This window comes from Anoplopoma fimbria, chromosome 1, assembly GCF_027596085.1.
Source record: "Anoplopoma fimbria isolate UVic2021 breed Golden Eagle Sablefish chromosome 1, Afim_UVic_2022, whole genome shotgun sequence".
Taxonomy (NCBI): Eukaryota; Metazoa; Chordata; class Actinopteri; order Perciformes; family Anoplopomatidae; genus Anoplopoma; species Anoplopoma fimbria.
Window position 1 is genome coordinate 28549977 of NC_072449.1, and position 18439 is coordinate 28568415.

General features: G+C 40.5%; 1 protein-coding gene across 1 annotated transcript in view; it reads right to left on the reverse strand.

The window, feature by feature from the left end:
* The window catches only part of LOC129096756 (dynein axonemal heavy chain 2-like), a 52587-nt gene that overhangs the window by 6207 nt on the left and 27941 nt on the right, over positions 1–18439 (reverse strand). The window contains exons 39-71 of the mRNA XM_054605395.1: positions 18231–18367; positions 17462–17599; positions 17166–17324; positions 16797–16949; positions 15867–15958; positions 15483–15678; positions 14399–14623; positions 14128–14232; positions 13446–13634; positions 13117–13202; positions 12758–12888; positions 12411–12560; positions 11957–12124; positions 11572–11732; positions 11068–11207; positions 9555–9687; positions 9189–9328; positions 8581–8791; positions 8248–8364; positions 7800–7941; positions 6904–7073; positions 6415–6531; positions 6062–6226; positions 5845–5967; positions 5487–5635; positions 5254–5320; positions 4247–4397; positions 3959–4107; positions 2716–2849; positions 2270–2414; positions 1256–1455; positions 985–1111; positions 421–607 (exon numbers count right to left, since the gene is read on the reverse strand). Coding sequence (XP_054461370.1) covers positions 421–607; positions 985–1111; positions 1256–1455; positions 2270–2414; positions 2716–2849; positions 3959–4107; positions 4247–4397; positions 5254–5320; positions 5487–5635; positions 5845–5967; positions 6062–6226; positions 6415–6531; positions 6904–7073; positions 7800–7941; positions 8248–8364; positions 8581–8791; positions 9189–9328; positions 9555–9687; positions 11068–11207; positions 11572–11732; positions 11957–12124; positions 12411–12560; positions 12758–12888; positions 13117–13202; positions 13446–13634; positions 14128–14232; positions 14399–14623; positions 15483–15678; positions 15867–15958; positions 16797–16949; positions 17166–17324; positions 17462–17599; positions 18231–18367 — 4857 coding nt within the window. The remainder of the gene's footprint in view (positions 1–420; positions 608–984; positions 1112–1255; positions 1456–2269; positions 2415–2715; positions 2850–3958; positions 4108–4246; positions 4398–5253; positions 5321–5486; positions 5636–5844; positions 5968–6061; positions 6227–6414; positions 6532–6903; positions 7074–7799; positions 7942–8247; positions 8365–8580; positions 8792–9188; positions 9329–9554; positions 9688–11067; positions 11208–11571; positions 11733–11956; positions 12125–12410; positions 12561–12757; positions 12889–13116; positions 13203–13445; positions 13635–14127; positions 14233–14398; positions 14624–15482; positions 15679–15866; positions 15959–16796; positions 16950–17165; positions 17325–17461; positions 17600–18230; positions 18368–18439) is intronic.

The window sequence follows — 18439 nt, forward strand, 5'->3', positions numbered from 1 at the left end:
AGGCTGAAAGAAATTTAGGATAGTAACATACTTGCATTTTCATACTGAGCTGCACTCAAATCTAATTCCTAATAATTAATTAAAGCAAAAGAAGACACACCAAAACACCCACACATACAAACCCACGCACTCTCTTGCTCTTGTCTATTCCTGCAGTGAAACAACCATTAATAGATCCTCAGTTGTCAAAAATAGCACAGAAGGAGACACATTCATCATCTACAAATACATAAATATTTTAAGGTACTAATACATTCTCTATTGTCAATCTATAGCAAAATTATGAAACGTGGCACAGCAGCATGAAGCCTTCCTTACACACCAGTCAGTCAAGTACGCTACAACTTCGTTGTTCATAGTGGAGACCATTTTCTTCAGTCAATATGTCCCAAAGAAAAACCTCCCAGAATACATACAGACCTGGTAGTGGGGCATTCTCTGGCTCAGCACTGGTGAACCAAAGGTTCCAGTCTCGGGGGTACTGTTCAAAGGAGGCCATGATGCCATGGAAGTTGGGCAGCTTATCCAGCTCTGTGATGTTGTCCCAGCTGGAGTCTACCAGCCAACTGGTACAAGGGTTGTCCATCTGATCCTCCTTATCAAGTACCTAGAAGCACACCCATCAGTTAATTAGTAGTCAAGCTATTCTTCCATCAGTGTTTCAATAAATTGTCCAAACAATCCATTTACACATCAATCATACAGCACCAGGCCCCTGAGATATTAAGAAATTCACTGGCAAGGAAAGGTAGTTATGAAAAACGTATCAGATGATGGATAAGGACATTTTGTGAAATCACATTGTCAGCTCTCTTTGAGGGGAAGCATAACTTCTACATGGCTCAACATTTAAATGCACAGTGGAAAGTCTTTTTTGGCATTAAGTGTTCCAAGCGTTTGAGAATAAAAGGTTTGTCCTGTTGGATTATCTCAAATCAAATAAAGCAAAAACAAGATGTTTGAGTGTGTACTGTGTTTTCTTACGAGTCCTCCTCGGAGGAAGAAGCTGTACTCATCCATGTTGAGTTTTCCAGCCACCTCCAGGATTTTGGCACACATCTGGAAGCTGAAGATTAGCTTATGGCACTCAAACAGACCACGACACGTGTACCTATAGAGGATAAAATAGGGAGTTAGCTTAAAAAAACTCAACAGACATCGTGTATGTTTCTGATTGATCATATCAGAAACTTAAACTGGAATTCCCTTGACTTATCAATACCTGCATGCAAATTTATGAAAAGGTCTGGCTCACCTGTATACTGCATATGTGTGGAACTCATTGAGGTTGGCGATCCTTTCTTCTAGTTTGTGGCTGCGCTTGCTCTTTTTTATGCTAAGCTTAAAAAGGTCAATGTAGGCATCCAGTGAGAACTGGTACATCGGGTCCATGCGGCCCATGTCGTTTAGAATGGAGAAGAGGATGGAGGCTCGCTGGGCACATGGGCGATAGGCCTGTTAAGAGAAAGCACTTTAAGTTATGTGCACATACTGTATGCACAAACTGACATGCAAATGAACCATTTCAATAACATTACAACAAATGGCTATAAAACTTTCCAGAAACCCCAGTGATGGTTTGTAGTTACTTACTTTAACTAACATATAGTCCGAAACCCTAAAGATAGCCTAATTCCCCCGCTGCCCCAATCCCCTCATCCCTACACTTGACTATAAACTGTATGAAAGAAGTGGACGTTGTCATTGTGACATCATCCAGGAGTTTGTGGACTGCCATTTTAAAGTCTGAAGTTCTGCATTTTGACTGTCACCTTCTTGTGTTTTTTGCAATCAGAAATGACATGTGAGGATGGATCTAAGTTCAACCGAATACTGAATAAGACATTTTCAAGCCAAAAAAGTTACAATAACTTTTATGAACTGAAAACACAAAGGGTTAAAATTATAAGAAGAAAACATTACTCCCTAACTGAACAACGCTGTGGTAGAGACCTGTCAATCCCACAGTAACCAAACTCTAAAGTATGCCCTGCTTTATGGTCTATTTTACCCTAAAAAGGACCGTAGTTTTACTTAATGAACGTCATCCTGTATTAAAGAAAACTTGAAACTAGAGATTGAGTCCATAAACTCTTGTTTACAATGTTTACTGAGATAATAAATCTAGTTAGAAGTAGGGTCATTTTCTCATAGACTTCTATACAACCTGACTTCTTTTTGCAACCAGGGGAGTCGCCTCCTGATGGACATTAGAAACAATGCAAGTTTAAGGTACTTTTCAGACCCAGAGGTTACCGCCCGCCCTGACCTCTCTAGCAGAGTCGATCTTGATCTCAGTTTGTTCACTGCTCTCAAGCTGCTCTGAAACCTCAGTGGCTGTCACTTTAGATGTCTGCAGGGTTGTCACCAGCTGCTCATCGTCCAGCAATGAGCCGGTCGCCTCATTCAGCAGCCTGGAATAATGGACACAAGCATACAACATAAAAAAAATATACATAGATATAACAAAACTGTTTCACAGGGCCTTCTATGCACGACAGACCAAGAAAAACATTTTGCGAACACAAATCATTAGGGTTCACATACATCAAAATTAAAGTTTGACTTGAAAACCCTAATCACTTACTCTTAAAGGTAAGTCTTGCTGCATCATTACTGCTACAAGTAATGTACTCAACGCCACTAGGACGACAACAAATGGAACTACTATTCTTATTATAATTTTTATACTATTGCTGTTACTAGCTAAACAACCTGAGAATCTCATCCTCAAGCTCCTCCAGGCTTCTCTTTCCAGAAGCAATGCTGATCACCAAAGAGTCTTTCTGTTCTTCTAGCTCCGGACGCTCCTTGCGCACCACAATTCCCAGAAGTTGGGCTTCCAGACCCTACACATACACAAAGTAATTTGAGGAAACAAATCATACGCTCAAAATGTATGTGTACACAACCGAGGATACGCATACATATAAAGAAGTACCGTATTTTCCGCACTATAAGGCGCACTTAAAAGCCTTTAATTTTCTCAAAAAACGACAGTGCGCCTTATAATCCGGAGCGCCTTATATATGGATTAATTCTGGTTGTGCTTACTGACCTCGAAGCGGTTTTGTGTGGTACACGGCGCTCTGTCAACATGTTTTAGTAGACTTAGTAAACTACAAAGAAACCGCAGCAGCATCACGGCCACCGTAGTCAGGAGCGTCACGGAGTAATACACACTGTGCTTCACCATAATATTACAGTGTGTGTGTATAAGGTTCACCATCACATTACAGTGTGTGTGGTATAAGGTTCACCATCACATTACAGTGTGTGTGTATAAGGTTCACCATCACATTACAGTGTGTGTGTATAAGGTTCACCATCACATACAGTGTGTGTGGATAAGGTTCACCATCATATTACAGTGTGTGTGTCACATTACAGTGTGTGTGTATAAGGTTCACCATCACATTACAGTGTGTGTGTATAAGGTTCACCATCACATTACAGTGTGTGTGTATAAGGTTCACCATCACATTACAGTGTGTGTGTATAAGGACCAACATGGCTCCTGTCAAGAGACACGCTGACGCTCCTCGCGGACTGAACACTCAAGGCTGTCAGTCACGCAGTAGAACATGGGAATAGAGCAGCTGCGAGAGAATTCAACGTTAATGAATCAATGGTAGGAAGTGGAGGAAGTTTGACTGACTGACTGTTTTGTTTCGCTTAATGCGCCTTATAGTCCGGTGCGCCTTATATATGAAAAAAGATCGAAAATAGACCATTCATTGACAGTGCGCCTTATAATCCAGTGCGCCCTATAGTGCGGAAAATACGGTATACTGTAGTGTGCTGGAGCACACACACACACACACACACACACACACACACACACACACACACACACACACACACACACACACACACACACACACACACACACACACACACACACACACGCACACACACACACACACACACACACACACACACACACACACACACAGACCTGCTCCAAGACAGCGAAGTTGACTATGATGGTCTTTGTAGAAATCTCTGGAGTGTAGTGGGGGTTAGACAGCTTGGTGGTGATGTAGAAACGAAACTCTGGATTGTACTCCACCTCCTTATCACCCAGCTTCAACAGCAGCCTGCCGCCTGAAGGAAAAAAAAAATCATAAATTAGACTCAGGTACCCCCTAATAATTAGGTGAAAACTTACTAAAGAAAAGTTCAACAGTTGGTATTTTAATTTGTGAACGTGTGTATGTACTATATGTGTGTGTTTGAGTCTGACCTATCCGTGTCAGGGACTTGTTAAGAACTGGGTCGAGAGAGGGGTCCAAATCCTCCTGGACATTCTGCAGCAGAACAGGATTCCCTAACTGTATGGAATTCTCCAGCACCCGCAGGAAGTCTGGCATTTGAAAGTCTATTACTTTCAGACCCTGCACATTTGGACACACACGCAGGACAGAAAGAGACATAGAACAGTGATAAGACAAAAAAGTAAATACAGCAAGTCACACAGAAGCACATACAAACAGCATAAGAAACCATAAAACACTCTAAAAATCTCTTAAATTTGAGAAGCGATGTGATCGTATGAAGCTGCTTTAGTAGGAGACATCTTTAAACAAAAATGGCGATAGTACTTTCTTGTGCTAGTGAAGACCAGCCTACTATTTCATATTGTTGAAAGTGATGAGTAGAATATTTATCTCCTGAAAGGCAGGGCACAGTGGCACAATTGCAAGTTGTAAAGGTGGAATGAGCAGTGTTAGAGTACACGTTATCTTTTTTCTTAAATACACTGATCAACTTTCTTGTTTTATTAAAGAATGAATAATGGAACAAGTAAAAAGTTGGGTAAATAATCATGAGAATTAAAGTATTATTCACATTATCCCGGAAAACAGCTTATACATGCGCTTCCTTATTTATCGTGTGTGTGTGGTGTGTTGGAATGGCTCTGTGCTGATGTCAGCCTCAGAAAGTTCAGTTGAACTACCCAAGCTGCTCTGAACTTTGTGGGCGATATAGCTAGCAGGTTTGTTACAAAAACAGTTTTAGTGTCTGAAACTTAGTGATATGCGACATTAGCATTGGTAGCTAATATATTAATTAATATATAATAATACATTCAATTATTTGTAGAAATTTGAGTGCATACCCCCGTTTTCTCTGGACACCTTCCTATGCACATTCCTATACACTCATATATCCATGATTGTTTGAAAAATGTAACAGTTAAAACACAATAACATAGAATAAGAATGAGAATAATATTGGCTGAAGACTTACTCTCTTCATTTCCATATTCTTGATCCATTTCAGAGATTGGCCTTGAGGGTCCACCATCAGTGGCCATCTTGAAAGAAGGGAAAGAAACAAAACAAGCCAACCTGTATTTACAGTATGAAACCCACGTTTTGTACAGTGCACCAACCAAATACAAATCCAAGAAAAACAAATCCAAAAGCATTTTTATTTAGTATGCTTACTTATCAAAACAGATTGTGTCTATATGCACTGACCGGTTTCCGCGAGTAACGATAACTCCATTCTCAGTAGAGAAAGCATCAGATGGCAGGCCCTGAATGTTCCAGTCCCTCACGACTGTAGGCTTGGACATAAAGACTGCAAAACAGAACCCGGGTGTGCATGGGATTGCCAAGTCCCGGACCTGAGGAGACGGCAAAGAGAGAGCGAATAGGAGAGAGAAAAATCAAGTGGGCGTAAAGCATGGGATTTGTTGGAATTAAGACCGTAATGTATAAACGTCATGGCTTGCTAGTAACTTTAGAGGAAGTAAAAGTACATAGCAAGCTTTTCACTGAACTCCACATGATATATGGGTAGATGTTTTATGAAGTGTGTGTCTGTGTGCCTCACCTCCTTCATCCAGATGGCAAGCAGCTCCTCTCTATAGTTGGAAAGGAAGGGTCCCATGTAGGACAGGAAAGACGCTGCTAGCAAACAGTCTCCCACCAGGTATCCCATGTTTTCCTCAAGACCCTGAAGCAAATACATAAGTACGAGTGTATATGTTAGTGTGTGAGTTATGTATTGTACTGTGTGATCTGTTAGTTTCTGGTTGTGTGTGACCTACAGCAACTCTCTTCTCCCAGCGAACCCTCTCTCCAGCCAGTCCAGTCACCAGTTTGTCAGCTCGGTCCAGTTTCATCTCCATCTCATCGGATTTCTCCCTCAAAGTCTTCTTCATGACCAGCTTCTCACCGAGCTGCCTCTCCAACTCGTCTTTCTTCTCCCCCACCTGCCCACACACACGCACAGCAATTATAGGAATTCATCATAATTGGTCCTATCATATGTAAATTGGACACACTATAATGCTACTGTTGCACTTATATTTATATATTTATACTTGACTAGACTTGAGCTTAATGTCAAAACGTCTACATGCATATCAGGGCTGGTTGCTAGATGCACTGGGCTCTTTACCTCTCGCAGTTTGTCCTGTGCTGCAGTCAGAGAAGCCTGTTTCTCTGCTAACTGGGCCATGGCAGCATTCAGCTGAGCCCGCTTGGGCTCCACCACCCTGAATGCACGCCCATAAACCTGGAGGAACAACGCACACATCAGTGGATTCAGTTCTGCCTCCTATTTTTCTGTTCATGTATCTTTTTAAAAAAAAAGGTCCACTTGTTTTGTCATAGCACCTTTGCTATGCTTAGCAAATGCTTTTTACTGCTGCTACGCAGTAATGCACTTCATGCATACAGCTCATTGTTGAACTGTAGGTGAGAACAATTTGCCCAAATGACTGCCATTGTCTGCGATTTAGCAACTAACTATTTAAACAAAAATAATTATAAATAATTAATCACCATCTATCATGGATGCTTGTGGGTTCATGGTCATTTTTCATATCTGTATCAAGTGTGTGTGTGTGTTTGATTATATGCTGGTAGCCAGCAGACCTTCCATTACCTCCATCGCTCTGACCCACATGCAGAGGGACTTGGCAGCTGATGATACTTTGCCGATGATCTCTGGCTGGAAGTCTACCTGCCTGCAGTACTGGCCGGTCTTCTTCAACACACGGTCTGTTATATTGTCTCTGTCAAAGTTAACTAACGTTTTGATGAAGTTGGAATCACCTGCCAGAAACAAAGTCACAACAGTCAGAAAAAAAGAGTTTTGCCCAATTCCTCATCCATCGCCTCATAATTTTATCATAGTAGACATCAGTGTGAAATTGTCAAAATTAACATAATTAATTATTTAGTTATGGCCAAAAACTCACTTTGTGAGGTCACAGTGACCTTTGACCACCAAATTCTAATCAGTTCAACCCTGAGTGCAAGTGTAATTTTTTTGCCAAATTCCCTATAGGCTTTCCTAAGACATTATGTTCACGAGAAAGCAAAAGACGGACGGACAACCTGAAAACATAATGCCTGTTTGATAAATTATGTTGTTAATGTATGTTTGTAATGTATGTTAATACACTTTGAGTGTTTAACTGTTTAATTTGCCCTTAGCTACTAACCGTAGGGACGATTGCACCTTATAAACTGAAAGCTCAACAGATTAATTTACTGATAATTTGAATAATATTAAATTATCATAATAACAAAAACTAGAACATTTTAAAAAAGTAGCTTTCTAGCTACGAGTGAATGTTGCCAATGGTATCACTGAGGGGACTTCTAATATAGCATCTGTGATCCCCTTCTTTCCAGTTACATATTTCCTTTGTTTAGTGTTACTGTGCACAATCTGTGCTGTCTGGTTTACTCTTTTCATTTTTGGAGCACTACAGTTATCCTAATCACCTAGTTTTTTCACCCATCCCTAAATTCTGCATTGTTGATGTCTCTCACCCAGCTGTCGCTTGGCCTCGGCCCAGGTAGCCTCTTTACCCAGAAGGGTCATGACAGCCTGCATCACTGTCTCCACCAGCGTTGGGGGACAGCCATACGACTTGATCTCTGTCATGTCCTTCTTATTCAGAGACTCCAGAGCCTAGGTGGAAAAGGAGGAAGGAGAAGATGTGTGGATGTAAAAAGGCAGGGTATACTGCTTGCTGAGTCATGTTGAAATGTAATTTTGAAAGCCAGAAAGCAAACTCTAAAATGACAAGGTGCTTACATCAGTGCTGGAGAGAAGCAGAGCAATCAAATACACTGAAAGATCGAGGACTATTACTCATCAAATATCAAGGGAAAAATTCAACACCTTTATGATCAAAGTGAGCACCTACAGTAAAGACAGAATAACAAACACACAGAGAAGTGAAGGATTACAAAAGTTAGCAGGAAGGAGCTCTACCTTCATGGCCTCATTCAGTGCAGGCAGGACCTCGTCCAGATCTCTCTGTGCATTCTCAGCCATGGCTTTACACTGTAACTCTTCTGCCCCGATTTTCACACTGTTAGCACTCACCACCTCAAAACAAACATACACCAATGCGTCACTGACTATTATACACATCTTTCTTATTAACCAATTACCCCAGACTTTCCCAAACATAAACCTCTAATGTTAACTTTTTCTAATCCAAAAGAATGTGGGTTTGAATCACATACTGTAAATGCCTTTATCAAATTATTACTGAAATATAATAAATAACTGTGTGCATGCAAACATTTTTGTGATACTTACATTCTTTTGCTTGTTAGCCTCTGCTGTCTGCTCTACAATGACGGCCAGGTACTCGTCACACTGTATCTGGAACTCTGCCACCTGCTTCTTGGCCTCCTCAAGCTCCACCGACATGGCCTCCACCTTCTCCCGTGTGTCATTGATCTTGAACAGGCCATTCCGCAGCTTGCTCACCTGCTCGCCCAGTTCACTGCGTTTCTCTGCCAACAACCTAAATGTATGGAGACACACGCACACACATACATAAACGCAATCAGATGATTGACATGGGGATTGTAACAGAGCCAGGCGTTTAATGAATAGACTAACAGACATTAATCCAAAGGTAGCAACTGTAAAGTCAATCACTTCCATGCTAGAATTAACCAGGTTTGTGTAAAGCATCTGCTTGTTTTGGTTTTGCTCTATTCTGATGCATGACCTGAGAACCCAAACCTAATGTATGTATAATTAAGGTGTGAGCACTGACGCTCAGAGATTCCAATGGGACCAGTTCAGTGTTAACAATCTATATGGTCCTCAAGACACACGAAGCATTTGAAGGTGGTGTGAAGAGAGGAGAAAGGAGAAGCATGAATAAGTTGAGGAGAATGTTTAAAGGTGCCTACTTTTTGTATCCAGACACCAGCTCCAGGTAGTTCGTGGGTGTCACATAATTATGTCTCCTCAGTTCCAACTTCATCCTTTGGGAGACCTGTGCAACTGACTGGTGTGTGGTCACGAAGACACTGGCTACTTTTGTCTGGATCTACGACATCAGAACGAGTTTTATTGGCCAGGTATGAGTACACATACCAGGGATTTGAGATAATATACAATATACATGAGGTTGAACCTACAGATGTTGGGAGAGTAGATACATGTGTAAGAACACATCACAATGTTAAATCAGCACCAGTTTAACAGTGTGAAATCAACTGTTCACACATATAAATGTCTATTTATGTGTTTGTGTGTGCGTGTGTGTGCCTCACCCCCTCCAAGGAGCCCAGCTCCAGTCCATCCAAGTACCTCTCAGCTACCTCCAGCAGAGCATCTTTGGGCCACTCACAGAACCAGTCAATGGTGGTGCAGTTGACCAGCGCTGGGTACTGGAGGATGTGGTTCCTGTTTGCAAACAGCCATTTATAATTGTATTCAGATATCATTTGTTGATATAATGATCTCCACTAACCATTGTGGACAGAGGGTCTGTATACTAGCACGGGTACATTTGGTGGTGGGTTAAGGAAAAACAAATGAAGTAAATAATGAAGCTATTCTGCACCCTGGATATGCTTCAACTTCATTCAACCTAATGCTGTTTATTGCTGCAAAAGGCTGTATTTTCATAAGGGTACCATAAAGTTGCAATTTTGCTGTAACTTATCATTATGAAGTCAATGTTATTTTGTACAACACATTGGCTATAGAATAATGACACTTCATCATTTAGAGTGGTTCCCTATAAGCCTCCCTTTCAATTCTTTCTTCCATTGGATAATCTCTCAAGAAAGTGAAGGCTTTACAAATCTTACATCACAAGTGCAACAACCACTGCGCAACCAAGACAGGAGAAGGTAGTGCTTTGCTTCTCGAGCCCTGTTGACAGAGAAGGCAAAGAAGGCGAAGAGGGGTTGGGATAAAACCAAGGTGGGGTCTCGTGTGATATTGAATGTTATAGCGGCTAGGTGTCAGAGGGCCACTTGTCACTGAGAGACAGTGATTAGGTCTGGGTAATGGTGCCTGCCAGTCCAATTAGCAGCATTATGGTAGAAAGGTACCCTATTCTACTAATTGCAACCAAACCAAAATTGCTTGAGGGGAAAAAGGAGATTTGTGAGAAGAGCTGTGCGTGTGAATGTGTGTGACAGGGGACAGCGAGAATGAATTACAGAAAACATGTATCCATCTGTGTGCATACTCACCCATGTGTGTGTGTGTGTGTGTGTGTGTGTGTGTGTGTGTGTGTGTGTGTGTGTGTGTGTGTGTGTGTGTGTGTGTGTGTGTGTGTGTGTGTGTGTGTGTGTGGAGACAGTGGGCCCTCTCTGTCACAGAATCCACACCGTTTGTAGTTATAGCGAGCCTCAGGTCCTTGATACAGACTCACCCAAGTGACCAGACTTCATTTGCTCGACACCTAGTCAATAAGCTATTAACACACTGTCTCATGGTGAGGCCTGACTCACAGTCACTAGTGCACCTTTGAGGAGCTATTGGGGGTAATGCAGGAAATAGTTGCACTGGACATGTATTCATTTACAAGTGCTTTGGCTGCTTGCACGGTTGTTGTTAGAATGCATTTACAGCTACTTAATAGAAGTTGCTGAAGTGCGGGGACTCTTCAGCTAATAAGGACTGCAATGTGATTAATACAGTGTTAATTTCCATAAACATGTGTGTCTGCAGCAAAGGGAGGTGAACAAAGAAGAAGGAGGAACATATTGTGAACCCAGGTATATTATAGGGCACTTCAAGTGTGCTGCAAGATACAAAATCAGAATCTACCTGAAGGACTCTCCCACTGGACTCATACAGAGCACTATGTGCAGGTTGTTCCTGACTCGCTCTATCAAGTAGCTGAACAGGGAGTCAGGAGTCTCTGTTACATTGTCCTTCCTGGCAGACTCTGATAGAGCATTGCACACCTAGAGGTAGAATGACAACAATGACACGTTATGAGAATTGGTAGAAGATATAAATAGGTTAACAACTAATGAATTATAGATACCACAGTATGTGAGTTTAATACATATTGGAGTCTGTATCTTACTTAAGGAAGATTTAAGAGCCACGACAGTCAGGTCAGTCTTAAAAGAACCTTCACATTTTATAGCAAATTTCATTTTTTAAATGTCACAAAAAATAAATCAGCCTTGATCATTTTCTTCACTTTCTTCTGTGTGAATTTAGTTCATTTCATTTTATCAAATTGTAAGATAGGAATATAGGAACTAGATAGTTAGAGAGATGGACAGAAAGGAGGCCAAACATTTTTAAGAAAATACAGACCTCAGCAAACTCGTCCTGCTTGTAGAGGTTAGGCACCTCGCCAGAGCTCAAGATATTATTGATGTCTTCTAGGAAGCATTCATCTACAATCTGCGTGTCATTGAACAAGAAGACTGTGGGCTTGTTGTCCACACCAGTCAACCAGTACAGCTTCTTGATGTCTGAGAGAAAGGAAATAAAACAACTTCTATATATATTGTAGCTGACTGGGATGAGAGGAAGTGACTGTTTTAAAGAATATATGTGATTATATTGTTGTTTAAATGTTGTTTAATATCCAACTTTGGTTAAGGTTTACCTCGCTTTAATTTCCAGACAATAGGGGATACAATCATGCTTTCCCTTTCTCATACATCTGTGAATGTAGTTGTGTGTTTGTTCTAACCTTCTCTGAACTCCGGTTTTTGGTACTGCTTGGTGACTTCCACCTGGAATACCTGGTATTCACAGATGAAGGCAGCCATCTTAGACAGGCTCTGTCTGCCAGAGGCCCCAACACCAACCAGCAGAGTGTTGCCCCTAGGCTGACTGATCACACGTACTACACGGGTTACTGTGGAGGGAAAACAAAAATATTACCAATAAGTTTGAATTACATGTACAGTATTCTTATACCTGACCTGTGTGTAACTTGTACAACTTACAAGGAACTCTTACCAAATATTCAGATATTTTGTCCTCATATATCAGGTTATGTTGCCTGAATGTTATCATTTTGATTTGACAAAAATCTACAATCATACATTTTATATTTATTTCCAGTACCTCTGCACTGTGTGGCCATTTGAATATATGTGTAAGGGTGCATGTGGATCTGTGTGTTGTGTTCTCAGACGCACTGTGTTTGATGGCGTCTCGGAAGAGCACCAGGCTCATGGGCACTACGCCGGGAGTCAGGTTGTAGTCCTCTAGCTGGGTCTCCATGAACTTCTTGAGACCCTTCATGTCTAGCAGGTCTTCATACACATTAGATTCACTCAGGAAATCACCTGACACACACACACACACACACACACACACACACAGAAAAAAACACATTAACACACTAAAATCTTCACAATGCTTAAGTCACTGTCTATTGCCAATCCATTATTGAAGTTGTAAAAGTAGTTTTACACTCACTGGTGTGACATTGACATTGCTATGTGTATGTATGTTTGTTTGTGTGTACAGATAAAAAAATTACCAAATATTGGCGGTTGTTTGTTGGGGCAGATGTTGTGGAACGTGAGGTCAAAGAGTGAGCCTAGTTTGTCCCCCAGCAAAGCCACAAAGGCATCCATGTCACTGTAATCTACCAGCCGGTCTGAGATAACCCTGAAAACAACAACAAAACACAGACAACAGGTATTATCCAATATATACACAACAAAAGCACCTGTATGTTTTAGCCAATGTTAAATAAAGTATAAAAGCATTGTCCTCAACCTCAGCTGAGGGACAAAGACACTAATGACACTATCATCATGAAGCTCGAACTACAGTAAATAAACTATATGACTGTGAGAAGGTCAAAGGTTTGGTGAAAAAATGGACGCTTTTTACCTAAAGCACTCATGGATCCACAGTCTAGCGAGGTTGTTTTTGGTATCATGGAATTCTGGGTGAGCTCTTAGCAGACCTTGAAACACCTAGAATGGGTGGAAGAGGGAAAAAAAAGACATAGCGAACCAGTGTGATCCAAGTTAATAAGCTCTCAGTAACTTTTAAGAAAATCCATTACCATAACCAGTGGTACTGGTTACCCAAAATACTAATTTGATGCTTAGTATAGAGTGCATTCAGAATTGAACTTGAAAACTTGAAAACATATTTTACGAACTGTATGTACGTATGTGTGCCGATTTTACCCATTTTTATGAGTTATTGTGTACCTTGGAGATATCCCTGAGGTTGAAGAGGTAGTGGGTCTTGGCTGGAGTGGGAAGAAAACGAGCTGTCACGGCATAATACAGCTCTAAGGTGGCCTGAGTCAAAACTTCTCCAATCGGCTTCACCTCCTCCTTAAAGCATTCCAGTTTTTGGTTGATCATGGTACTGTAGATCTTCCTGATCTGGGAATCCTGCATGCAAAGAAGACAAGTCTGTTCAAGTTTGGTACATATTGTCAATGATTCAGCTGTGACAATAAGATTCATAGTTTTCAAAGTGGTATTGGCCAAGGGAAGAACAGGAAAGGAATATTTTAAGGGGTGTGATAATTCACTTTCATGTTGTCCAATTCACACATTCAAGTGTCAAGGAAACTCAAGTGTTTACAGTAGTTTACTTACTGAAGTAAAGAAGAGAGGAGTTGAGGAAGGCACAACAAATAGAATGAATAAAATATTGACTGGGAGAGGTGGAAAGGAGCACAACAACAGAGATGAGAGAGTTACAGAAAATTGAAAATGACTGAATATATGTATTCAATTGCTTACCTAATATATTTAATCTGCCTTTTAAGTACAATTAAATTAGTTACTACAATGATGTTAACTTTAATCCTCTGTGGTAAAGGAGGAGTAGAGAAGGAAGAGGATAGGAGAGGTTAGTTAAATAGTCAGTGGGGCTTACATGAGGGAAGGTCATATTGATGAGATTGAATCGACTCTGTAAGCGGCCAGAGATGTGAGTCCTCCCTCCACCAGGGGGCCCCATGGACGCCAACAGGAACATGTTCTAACAAAACAAACACAACAGAAACATCTTTACAGTTTTTGGGCCTCAGCAACACATACTTGTGAAATAAACATAACACATGTAAAGCGTTGACTATGGAGGAGGGACCAAGAAGGCATCTGAAAACAGACCACACTCCTGGTCGGTTCAAAATGCCCTTTCTCACCTTAACAAACTTTAAGTTTTGGTTCTGGCGGTCATACCAGAAGCCATAGTCGATCCAGAGGCGCAGCAGTTCCAGCGGTGGCTGGGAGCCAAAGAGGTCGTTGGCCGGCATGTTGAGGTCGTCCAGGAACCACAGTAAGCGTTTCCCACCTGCCGGAAAAAACACCCCCTTGGTTCTCTTCTCTATGCGGCTCTCCACGATGGCCTTGATGTTATTAGTGGTGGTCTGGACAGACACAGAGAGACAAAGATACATAAAAGATCAAATGGTATTTTTCATTTTGTACCTTATGTCATGAAAAAAAAAACTAAAACATGTGACAATAACATGCAGCAGTGAAATCAATTCTGAGAAACTTTATCAAACATTGTGAATGTATTTTGTGTGAAAATGCGTCAGCTCATCAACCAAATTAGACAGTGATGTGGGTTGATAGCTTGAAATGGCACCATCTGAGGAAAATCTGTACATTTACGCAGTGATATCAAAATCATGAAATCTGCTGCTGGTGATTAGGGCGTGTTGTGGGTTAAACTATGTAATTTGGCTAGAACATTCAGACAAACTCTGTTTTGAGAACTAATGGCATTATGGAATCCATTTGATTATTGAGATGAAAATCAACTTTGTTGGTGATTTTTTTGTTGCAAATTTGTCAGATAAAGATGCAAAAAACATAATGACGTTTGTAAAACAGCGTTTAATCACATTCAAATATGTGTAGCTTAAATCACTGCACTTTCCTAATGACATTGGGGAAACATAAGGGAAGAAAAAGAAAAACTGTAGTGCATAACACAGATTGAGAAAACAATAAAGATGGGGAAGAGTCTACCACTCAGAGGCTAGAGTTGAACATTGTATATGTGCAGATGAACTCAAGTGAGCAGAGTGTGTACAGGAAATAGAGTTAAATGCATAAATAAAGAATAACAAGAAACACTTATCCCAAAAGAAGCTTGTCCAAAGTTATATCTAGTTGTCAGATGTGTGTGCTAGCATGTGCATATGTATTTGTAGCATATATAGATTACACCCTATGACGACATATGTGTTGCTGCCAAGTGGACATGCCTGAACAAACCTGTGAAGACATGTTGACAGTGAGGGCAGCCCACTTGTTATCCAAGCCCTGCAGAACGCTCTGAGCCACCGAGGTTTTACCAGTTCCAACAGGCCCAGTGAGCAGCACTGGGTACTGACCCAACACCAGAGCCATAACCAGGAAGTTGTAGCGAACAGTGTCCACTGTAGGAACCATAATCTTATAGAATGGAGCACTGCAGGAGGGAGGGATATAGATGTATTGTAGATGTTAGTGGTAAGTTATACCATACAGTATATTGTTTATTGAAAAGTAAAAATAACTGCATTGGAAGAGAGTGATAAGGATAAAACATCCACATTCCCTTACATATATGCTTACAACGGCTGATGTCTGAAAACATAAGAATACCTGGTTACTTACTTTGCATTGTAACGCCAGGCCTTTGGCAGCTTGTCTTCAAAAGAGGCCCAGGTTTTGTTCTTGGTGTCGACATAGTACTCATAAACCATGTCCTATAAGAGTTTACATTAAAAGATCAGAGAATGTTGGTGCCTGTTAAAACACATTCATTCAGTTTGCTGATGGAAAGTGGGAGTGGAGACAGTATTATCTCGTATTAGTAACATGCCTGTGGTGCATTTAAAATGCTTACATTAATCAAACCAAAGCTTGCAATTGTAAAACCATCTACACATCATATTGGTAATGTGTTAATGATTTGTGTAATGATTGTAGAAAGCAGGTTATTGCAGAATTTCTCAAAGTGTGGGAGGCCAGACAACTAATGTTTTGACATCCAAATCTTTTTACAGCGGAACAGTAAACAAATCAGCTATCACAGTAGCAATCCTGTTCATTCAGACAAACACTCAGTAGGTTTATAAAATGGACCAATGTTTGACAGGGACGAAAAGAAAAACAGAAAATACAAGACAAGTGCTGAGCTGTTGATAATCAAAAACAAATATGACAAAGTAGAGCCTCATAGAATAGGTTGAAGCTTCATTCATAACTTTGATAAACAAATTATTATTATTATCAATAATTTACAGAAACATTCCACCATCTCTTCCACTCGCTCTCTCAAACAATACACCTAAAACACAAAAACATCTTTCACATGTCTTTCCTTATCACAATAGCCCCCTAGCCTGCCAAAGTCACTAAAACATAATTAGCTCTGGTAGCTCAAATTTCTTCTTTTTTTTTGTAAAACATAATTTAGCCACAGCACTTGCAACCTACAGTACACTTAACACTGGCCAAAGCAAGCAGACTAGTGAAGAGAGAGTGCCGTTTGACTGACTTCGTATGTCATGAGAGTGTAAAGGAATATGCTCTTATAAGGACCTTGATGGGGAAGGTGCCCTCCATCTCCCGTATGAAGTTGTCCATCCTCTTGCGTCCATCCTCGTCAACAGAGGCACAGATGGACCAGATAAGGCTGAAGATGAACCAGAGTTCCACCATTGTACCCAAGTTTTCTGTGTCCGAAGCATTAACCTGGAGAAAGGAAGGACGTCAGAAGACTTCAGCCTTACAGTTTTGGAATTTACTTATTAATGCTTTTTTAATTTATTGCTTAATTTCAGTCACAAGTCTGAAGTCAGTTACAACACATACCATTAAGGATAAAAAAATGTAAGGTGTGCTGGAAAATGTTTGTCATTGAGAGGGATTACAATTTGCAGGTTCCAGATTGTACTCTGTTTGTTTTACCCCATTGCTGGATGTGGCCAGGGAGTCGTAGAGGCGGCAGAGAGAGGTTACTCCATTTAGTTCTGTGATGGGAATAATTTCCTTGCAGTTGCTCCTCTTAAAGTTCAGTGTGCTCTCTATATATTTTTCAAACAAACGCTTTAAATGATTCCCTTCAGCCTGTGGATAAATGGAGAGATCAATAAATGTAAATGGCACAAAAAGGGCACCAACAAAGGTTTCCTTATGTTCCTCTAAAAAATGTGTTCATAAAGAAAGACTCTGACAATGAGCTATTTTGAGTGAATAAATTGTACCTTGGGTCGCTTGTCCAGCCAGGACTGAACGAAAGGCTTCCATCCCAGATCAGTGTAATCGTTGTAGACCATCCCACAGCGAGAAACCGTAGCTGGAGAGGCCATTGCCAAGTGCTCCACTTCAAACAGCAAAGACACCTATGACAAAAAATATAGGAACATTTTTTCTTCTGGGATAGTTTTACTGTACATAATTGACTATGATACAGTAATACATAGTAATTAATTAGATTTTGTTTCGTTATTAGTTTCTTTTTTTAATCTGGGACCATAAACAAGTTAAGATTTATTCTCCAAAAACAGGAAATTTGTTTCCACAGAGTGCAAAATGTGTTCCTCCAAAACAAAGATACATTAAAATACAAAACAAACAACATCAAAACAACTGTACAAAACACATAAAGTACTGTTTTAATGTAATATATCAAACCGGACTACTGCTATTGTTATAGTAAAATTCCCATGTTACTATGATCTCTACTCAAGAGACTGAATGCTGACATTATTGTCAAAGAAACAGCCAAGTTTTTTTACTTTGAAGAACCGCACTACTTTCAGTTTCGAAATTTATGAAAGTGGGCAATGCCTAGTTCCTAGCAGAATTTTAAATGGAAGACATCTTGAAATGTAACCTCATGAAACAACGCACGGGTGTGCTGATTAAATATCAGCTGTTTCAGTTTTAGGTCCTGGTTTTGTGTGCTTTTCCTGCTATGAAAAGTAAAAATGTCTGTTGTGAAAAATATCTGGTTTCTGGCGCTGGTCTCACCTGTTCAGGCATGGAGATTCTCTCTCCATTGATGAGCGTGAGCACCTTGTTGTCATCCATAACAGAGTTCATACTCTCTATCCACAGCGTGTCAACAGGCCCGTCAAACACAATCCACTTTTCATCTGGCTTCTCATCTGAAGAATGGAGAGGTGATAGAAAAAGTGAAGGAACATATAAATATACTGATAGAATAATCACTCTGTTAC